Here is a 9,011-nt window from a genome sequence, read left to right as displayed (position 1 = left end):
ATTACCAGATTGGTACGTACGGATTTAAGCAAAGAGAGGGAAGGAAGATTCACTGTTGTTTGTCCACGTTGTTCTCAAAATCTGAAAGTTGGTCATTTTGCGGTGTTCTTTTGACGCGTACTGGAGAGAAATGTACAAAATTGTTGTGCAGCACGTTCAGCACGATATTTTTTTCCTCTTTTAACCAATAATATCACTCCTTTTTGGCGACGTCGTTGCCGTAGCCGTCGTCGTGTCTTAAACTCCCATATTCACAGGCAAACAACCTCATTACCTCAAGTATTTCTAATTGTTGCCATTATGCCGGTACCTTTATCAGGGCTAATTAAGCATCATTCTCTCAAATACCATTAAGGTATAATTGATATCTGATCTCTGCTAGGACCTCCTAACAGGCCTCAAGCTATAGTTTATTTGGGGAATTAGTCAGTTGTATCAGCCTGTTATCAGTTACACAGTATTTGTATTGTTTTTCGTATGTGCTCTGCAAATTTAAAAATTAAACGAGACTTACCTGTAAGTCGAAGGTTGATTTGGATATATGAGTCATCAGCCGGGCGTGTCGGAGTTATTTACGAGGGAAGAGAGTGCAGTGAATGTGTCGAATCAGGCTTTAAATCTAGTATTAAATAGTGATCTCAATGACAAAAAAATAGAATGCAGTAATAGGGTGGGGATAAACATAAAGTACGCTAAATCGGGATGGCGTACAACTCCCACCCTCCCGTCTGATGATTCATAGAATCCAAATCAACCTTCGACCTACACGTAAGTCTCGTTTGATTTTTAATTCTATTTCGTCATCAGCCAAGGTCGTTTACGGAGTGGTACGAGATTTTAGAGCCGTCATTGAGGACATGTTGCCCATGTGGAAGCGGGCACCGTGAAACCAATAACATTAAAAATCGTCACAATATTATTTGTATACAAAACACAGCTTATTTGATAAACTCTGAAAAAGATAATTTAAACAAAACAAAGAAGAAACAAACAAACTTGTGTGGGGACATTCACAATTACAGCACACATGTTCCTCAAAAGTCTGAACAACAATGAAAAAACTTTCACAATGACCCTAAAAGCATGTGAAAAAACCTTGGAATATAATTACTGGTGTTCCTAGGGAAAAGGGGGTATCGAAAATTACTTGTGGAAAACGAATTCAAAATGGCTGCTCCGAAGTTGAATTCCGACTCAGCGGCGTATGTGGTAATATTGCTGGAAATTCTACTCGTTAGACCACCCAGCAGATACCTTGTAGATGCGGCTCTAGTGCTGTGACTTTTAAACTTTGAAACATCTACACCAGCAGTAGCGACGATTGATTTGCACCATTTTGTGCCGTTTACTTCGGCGGCCTTGCTTTCCTGAACGAAAGAGTGGGAAACACGTAAAAAGGCAAAACAACAATTTAAGCCGATAAATCGCAGTTTGCTTTGTGCAGGGAGAGGGCGATAGCGATATACCACGGAAGTGAGTATATTGTGTCGGGTGTCTTAGGCCCTGATTACATGGAGGAGGGGGTAAACCCTCCCTGAAGGGTTACCCTTCTAGAAGGGTCAATAGATAGCCCCCGGTTACATATGTAGGGTTATCCCGGGGCTATCTCTCCCAACAAAACCGCGGAAACCTGAAGCCATCGAGCGGTTCGCTTAGCATGTATACACCAAAATGGCGGACAAACGAGGTGTTTTGGCGGTAAACTCAATTTTGCTCGCGCTCACATCCTTAGCGGCGGCGTTTCAGTGCTATGGGTTGTTGTTTTTGTTACTACTGAAAGAAAGACGTCGTCAACAGCAAAATGACGCTACAGGCAGCTCACCAGTTGAATGCAGCAGTGGCACGACTCAGATACGTACGAAGGAGAAGCAGTTTTCCGGCTAGTAAGACTTTGGCGAAAACCTGGTCGCACAGAACAGTGGTGGCAGAACCTCTGCAACGGAATTCTGCCCGAGTCAGAGTGGAAGAAAAATTTGAGAATGGCTCTTGATGTATCTATAGCGCTAGCAGATGAAATACAGCCTTACCTTCAGCCAGGCAGAAGCCTAAGGACTTGATGAGCTCTCAGTGGAAAAGCAACTCGCTTTGACTTTGTACTTTTTAAAAGACCAAGGTTCGCTTTCTATGACAGCAAATGCTTTGGAATCGCACGTTGTACAGTTTCTGTGACTGTACGTAAAGTCTGTGATGTCATTGCCAGAGTTTTTGGACCAAAATACATAAAACTCCCGTCAACCGAGCAGCAAATGAAAGATATTGTGAAAGGCATGGAAGATAAATAGGATTTCCACAAGCATTTGGATGTGTTGATGGAACCCATATTGCAATAAATCAACCCTCTGAAAATCCTCACGACTACTTTAGCTATAGACAAAAGTATACATTGAATGTACCATAGGCAGCCCCAAGCTCGCGTCACTACAGACAGCCGTTGAGAATTTAAACGCGTATAAAGACTTTGTATGGGAAATCAAATATCGTCGATTATAAAGCCTAAAAAATGCTCAATTTAACTTTCATTCAATAAAATGAATCAAAATGACTCACCTCTGGTGTATTCTTGTGCCTTTTGGAGCTTATTTTACAGTTTCGGGAAGTCGGTGTTTTCAATGTTCTAAGACGAAGTCAAGGCTGCACACTACGATTCCGACCGTTGTCAGCTCAGAGGCGGTTTTGCGACTCGAAAAATCCATCCCAGCCAAGATTTTTTCACGCAAAGCTAAAGCCACATTAATTTGCGAACCTCCGTGAATGTTTCATCGTCAAAAAAACCTCACGAACTTGGCTGGAAATGGCATTTTCTGCTTCGATTTCCACGATAGCTGATGAATTTAACTGCAAGTGGTCACCGACGAGGGACACGGAGCTTGGGTCCGAGGTCAAATTAACTCCACCCGATGGAGGTACAGTCATTTCATGTACAACACTTACCCCATCCTCACAGCGGCTAATTCACGGAGGTTCGCAAATGATTGTGGCTTTAGCTTTGCGTGAAAAAATCTTGGCTTGGATGGATTTTCGAAGTCGCAAACGCTCTGAGCTAACAACGGTCGGAAAATCGTAGTGTGCAAGCCTTGACTTCGTCTTAGAACATTGAAAACACCGACCTTCCCGAAACTGTAAAATAAGCTCCAAAAGGCACAAGATAAACACCAGAGGTGAGTCATTTTGATTCATTTATTGAATGAAAGTTAAATTGAGCATTTTTTAGGCTTTATAATCGACGATATTTGATTTCCCATACAAAGTTCTTATAACGCGTTTTAAATTCTCAACGGCTGTCTGTAGTGACGCGAGCTTGGGCTGCCTATGAATGTACAAGCAGTATGTGACTGGAGAGGGTTCGTTTATTGACGTTTTGAAGTGAAATGGCTAGGCAGTGTACATGATGGACGGGTTTTAGCGGATTTCCAGGGTAAACAGACTGTTAAAAGAGGAAAATAGACCTATGCTGTTCAAGGAACTTCTTGCAGGGTATGACAACGTACCTGTAACCTTTTTAGGGGATCCGGCTTTCCACTACTACCCTACTGTATGAAAGAGTACCCCCATGCACGCACAAATGAAGAAGTTATTTTTAACAATATTTTGAGAAGCGACTTAAGTCCAGATGGCTTAAGGCCCAGATGGCAAATTTTGAACAAAAGAATTCCACATGGGCCTGGTGTTTGTCCCATCCGTTGTTTATGCCTGTTTTGTCCTGCACAACTTCTGTGAAAACGCAAAAATATGACCATAGAAGATGATGCAGTTTTACGGCAAGTTGCATGTGACAGATTGCAGCCGGAGGATGCTCCTGGCCGCCTATATTCTTTCAACTCTGCCAAGGGCGCTCATGTGAGGAACATCGCCACCACCAATTCTACGAGGAGCACATTCCACATTCTTACCCAGTTATCCATGTTCTCAGTAAGTCTATAATTTTGATACGGAAAAATTTAAATTTAATTAAGGACGGTGCCTACTTTTGGTACTGCGCATACTTCTGCGATCTCAAGATAATCAGGTGTCCTATTGGTGGTGCCTACCAATACAGCGATATCTTTGCGCAGTTTAAAGCTATGCAAAGAAAGCAGAACTTAGCAAGTGAACTTAGTACTAAAAAGAAATTGGGGGTAACCATGTATTCTTCCGAGATAAAATTAATAACAAAAATGCCATACATTGCTTTGTATTTTGGCACTTTGGAATTATTGTTTATTAATTATTCTTGAAAGAAAAGGGTAGTTAGCCCCAACTATCTTTTTGGATTCCAATAAGCCATTGCTAAGATCTGCTTTTCTGGCATAGTCATAAACTGTGAAAAATGCCTCTAGGCACTATCCTTAATGTGATTTTTTTCAATTTTTTCATAATTTATTGAGAACAATACAAAAAATGAACAATATAATACTGCGCTATCCCAGAGAATATCCCTTGCCTCCACAAAGGTTTTTTTCGGCTAGAACTTTCCTCTGTGAAATCCCTTTGGGTGTTCCTGTTTACCTTCATACTTTCTGGGAAATCTGATGACCTCCTGTGGTGTGGGTATGGATATTTTCTGGAACTGCATGTTGACCATGATTTAATAGAAGCTTATGTTAACTTGGACATTGCTACATTTTGAAATAAAACAATGAAATCTTTTCTTTTGGTTAGACATAACATCTTTTTGTAAAAAAGAAAAAAAAATAACCTTAACCTTAACCTTGATTTATATTCACTTTTTTTTTATTTTATTTTTTCTGCAACAACTTTTTCTGCTGTGATCCTCAAATATTGTCTCTTAATACCCTGAAGTGTACAAGTTAAAATTGAAAAAAAAAAGTAGTTCATTAATGGCTAGTTTAAAATAAAACTGTCATTATTGACTTCTTTATAGATGGTTTGACCGGTCGATTAAAATTGGGCCCGTTTGCAAGGGCTAGAGCATCTGTATTTTCATAGCTTGCTTCGTGTGTCATAGGAAGGGATGTATTGAATCTACCATAACTGTTATACTGTGGAGGGTAATTTGTTTGTGCAAAGGGCATTGCAGGGCTGGGATTTGCAGGTGGGTTAACTAGTGCCATGGCTTAAGCATTCGCATTCCTGAGGCGATTCCTTCGCCAAGGGATGTCAGACATGTCATCTTTGATATTGAGTCGTCCAATGTTTTGTTGGATCGCTCAAATGCGGCTACCATGTCTTTCTTTAGGTGCATATACTCTTTTGCGTTACTCATATGCATTAGAAGATGATCCCTTTGTGCTTGGGACAGACTTTTTTCCATGTGTTTCCTTTTGTTGTCCACAAGCTTAGGGATATTGGAAACACTAACTTTACCTTTTCTCTTACTGGATTCGGCGTCGGTTGAAAAACCAGATGTATCAGCTGGGGATTATTCTGCAAATAATAATAATAATAATAATAATAATAATAATAATAATAATAATAATAACAATATTAAAATGATGTCAAAATAGGTTTGAAAAACATTGAACTGTCGTGTTTATCTTTTATTTAGCTGACTTTATGATAATAGCCACTAATGATTTTTCCCATTATTAATAATATTAGGAAGCAGTACTTGTACTGAAGCCAAAATACTACAGTTTATAATGATGTTTTTTATAAAATGGGCGCCTGCTGCATTTTGCAGGAAATTATGTCATACGCATCTGGGGGTCAAAATGGTTTACACCAGCCAACCCCACCAAATCAGCTAAAGTTTATGGCAACGGAATCTTGTGGAATATGACAGTGCCAGTCTGTACGTCGCAAAGTTTGCAAAAAATCCGGTCTCATATGCTACTGAGTTTTATGTGTGAATGTCCTTGGTTTTTACACAAAACTAAAATTCACTTAACCTACCTTCAGAGCCCTCATCCTTCCGATCAGGAATGGTACCTGATGATCCTGGGGTTTCATCACATTCACCGTCAATGCCGAAAGGCAGTGAGGTCGTAGAAGGGGAACCTCCTCATATATCAGATAATAAATCGTAATTATCTTGCACCATTTTACCACTGCCACTCCTGGTGCCCTTGTTCACTGCGCTACCGTAGTCTTGTCTTACATTCTTTACTTTTTCCTTTATCCGTTGATATTCGAGTTTGATTTTTTTCTTCTCCTCTTCTAACCTTTTTCTGTAGGACTCGTACTCTTCGCTGTCCTGCGGCTTCGGGCGTCCATGCCCATTTCGTCGCCTTTTTCGCCGAAGAGTCTGGGCGATTAGCCGCTTTTCTTTTCCCTTTTGACTTGTTGCGCTGATCAAGTACAACTTCGCCTGTCGGACCGTCGGTTTCGTCGAGACTTTCGGCTGTTAATTCGACATCATCGGAAACCTGTTCTACTCCAGCCGCCAAGCTGTTGCCCTGACTGTCCTCTTGGCATTCTGTATCATTCCGGCTTGGATGAGTCACTCTTGCCAGCATTGTTCGATGAAATAGTTCCCCAGGTTTATAACCACGCGAAGACATGTTTGTAGTTGGCGGGAATATGACACTAATCTGATCACCCTAAACTTGACCCTCCTAAGGAGGGTAACTCTACCTCGAGCGTTTACATGGCTTAAATGAACAAAAACATGACCCTCCTTAGGGTAACCCTGGCAAGCAGGTAGGGTTACCCTCCTCCTGGGCTAACCCTACCTCGCATGTAAACGAAACCGGGAGAAACAATAGAGGAGGATTACCCTCCCTCCATGTAAACATGGCTTTAGTTCGTGAACGCCAAAAACAGAAATATACGCGCTAGAAACAGTAAGATTCTGTCGTCTTCAACGCAAAGACCACTCAACTGATTCGACGCATGCGCTGCAGTCTCTCTCGTACCACTCCGTAACGACCTTGGCTGATGACGAAATAGAATTGGCTAAAGTGCTGCATTGTGGAAAATTGCTCCGAATTTTCGAGTTATCATTACTTTGATCATTAACAGATGTAAGTTCTTATCGGTTGTTTTTCGATTTAACAAGTCGTGATTTTGTTTGGAATTCGACTCTGATAATTAATTGCTTCTTCTAGAATTTCCGCGGAAACCAAGATGCTGTGAGTCCATTGACGCATCGTTTAGCAGAGCCGATCATTACAAATAACCTGCGCGTGAAGCCACTATACTGGTCAGTGGGTGGAGTTTGTCTACGGTTGGAGGTCTTTGGGTGTGGAAGTGGTAAGTTAAGTTATGACGCATGGACGCATTAAATGGCAAATTTATGTACTGTTGTTGTCGATTTTGTGGCCTCTCGCTTCTCGATTCAAGTGAAATGATAAATCGGATCAGTTCGTCGAAAGACAGTTCTATGGCCTGAATGACGTTTTGAAATGCTTAGTTTCTACCTTTTTGTCTTCCGAATATAAGGTTAAAGGCGAAACCACGACCACAAAACAGTGATACGTGGAAATGAAATAATGTGCGCATGAAACGCTGATTAGATCCAGATGATTGAAATTTTATCAAAAGTCTACTTTCACACTCTCTGTGACCCCTCAGGCCTCGACTTACAGTCGAGTTTCAATTGTTTTGCAAACGCATAGGTAAAAACGTTTAGTTAATTCTTGTTGTTTTTGTTGCTTTTTTTTTTCTTTTGGAAAAACTTACAGTGATCGTATATTTCTTTTAGCTTTACTGACAACATCCAGTGCTCCAAGTGCTATTCCTACTTCTGTGAGTTCAGTTCGTCCTAAAGGTATCTTGCCAGATTTTCTACTAGTTACTTCAGTACACCTGTAAACTATTAAAATTGGGTTAGGTTTAAGATTTGTCGGCTTTTTTGTTCTTGCTTGTCTGTTTGTTTTTATTTCTCCATCTTCTTGCAACTAACTAGCTAGTGAGAAGGTGAAACCTCAAAGAACCCAAGAGGTTTGCGCCAACTAAACAAGTTTCAGCTGCGGGTAGTAAAGGGAACTTTTCCCTCACCCTAAGAACTGCAGATTTGTTCATGTCGTCGTGTCGTACAAATTAAATCTGACTGGGTTGGTTTGAACGTTGTCGTCAAAATCTAAGAATGGTTATTTCGTTTCTTTTTTTTTGCCTCACAAGTAACACGATTGTTTTATCTTATTTAAGTAATATAACCCGTGTTTAGGGCCGCTGCCGTAGCCGTAGCGGCCGTGACGGTCGTATTTGCAAAGGGCTTCCAAAATATTTATGTTTGGAATGCCTCTAGTTGCAATATGCCGCCGAAGAAATTTTCCCTTTCGTAAACAAGCCATGCCATTTGGACGACACTTAGAACAATTTACACTAAGTTAATCTAGGACTAGATTAGCAGCGTATGACACTTAGAATTAAAAAAAAACAGAAAAAACCTTAAAATAACTTAGAAAAAAAACTTAGAAAAAGTTAATCAAACGATTTCGAACTCGGTTCAATGAAGAGCAAAAGCAATTAATATCCTCTATACTACCGAAACAATGGCTTCAAGTTTGCAATTTTAAAGTATTTAAATGAAGCTAATCCTAACAATTTATTGAAAGCTAACCGAATAAAAAGGCTCGGTTACTAAGAATGGCATCAACCGTCCAAAATGGCATCGCTTGAAAAATTCGAAATTCACAAAATCGCTCAAAGACGTTTTTAAGCTTTTATTTCTTCCCTGTGAATTCCCACAAACTAGGGTTACATGTACTCATGGCTTACTGACCACATTTTTTAAAAGAAAAAAACTCTGTGAATCTTGCCGTCAAATCTTAAATAATAACTCAGTCTCAGACAATTTATTTATATTTTTTCAACGCGAAAATTGGAGCAAGAAGTCCACTTTCGCGTGGAAAGATTGGTAATATAGCTTCAATATCATACTGATTCAAAGTGTTTGGTGAAGTCACTCGTCTACGGTGGTAAGCGAGATATCAAAGACGTCCGCATTACAATTGAGACACCATTACACAAATGTTATTGCCCTCACAGGGATTTCGCACCAAAGGCGAAATCCCGAGGAAGCACTCTAGCAGCTCGCGTTTATATAAATGAGTACTTACAGTTGAAATATACTGTCAGTAGGACAGAAAAAATATCGATTTGCTTGATTAGGGGCCGCATAGAATCGG

General features: G+C 40.3%; 1 protein-coding gene across 1 annotated transcript in view; it reads left to right on the top strand.

Moving 5' to 3' along the window:
• Window positions 1-6,547: 6,547 nt before the first annotated feature.
• Window positions 6,548-9,011, top strand: part of LOC138060160 (uncharacterized) — a 22,987-nt gene continuing 20,523 nt past the window's right edge. The window contains exons 1-3 of the mRNA XM_068905887.1: window positions 6,548-6,562; window positions 6,987-7,131; window positions 7,583-7,648. Of these exons, the coding sequence (XP_068761988.1) occupies window positions 6,548-6,562; window positions 6,987-7,131; window positions 7,583-7,648 (226 nt within the window). The remainder of the gene's footprint in view (window positions 6,563-6,986; window positions 7,132-7,582; window positions 7,649-9,011) is intronic.

Source organism: Montipora capricornis, chromosome 1, assembly GCF_036669925.1.
Source record: "Montipora capricornis isolate CH-2021 chromosome 1, ASM3666992v2, whole genome shotgun sequence".
Taxonomy (NCBI): Eukaryota; Metazoa; Cnidaria; class Anthozoa; order Scleractinia; family Acroporidae; genus Montipora; species Montipora capricornis.
This window is presented reverse-complemented; position numbering and strand designations above follow the sequence as displayed.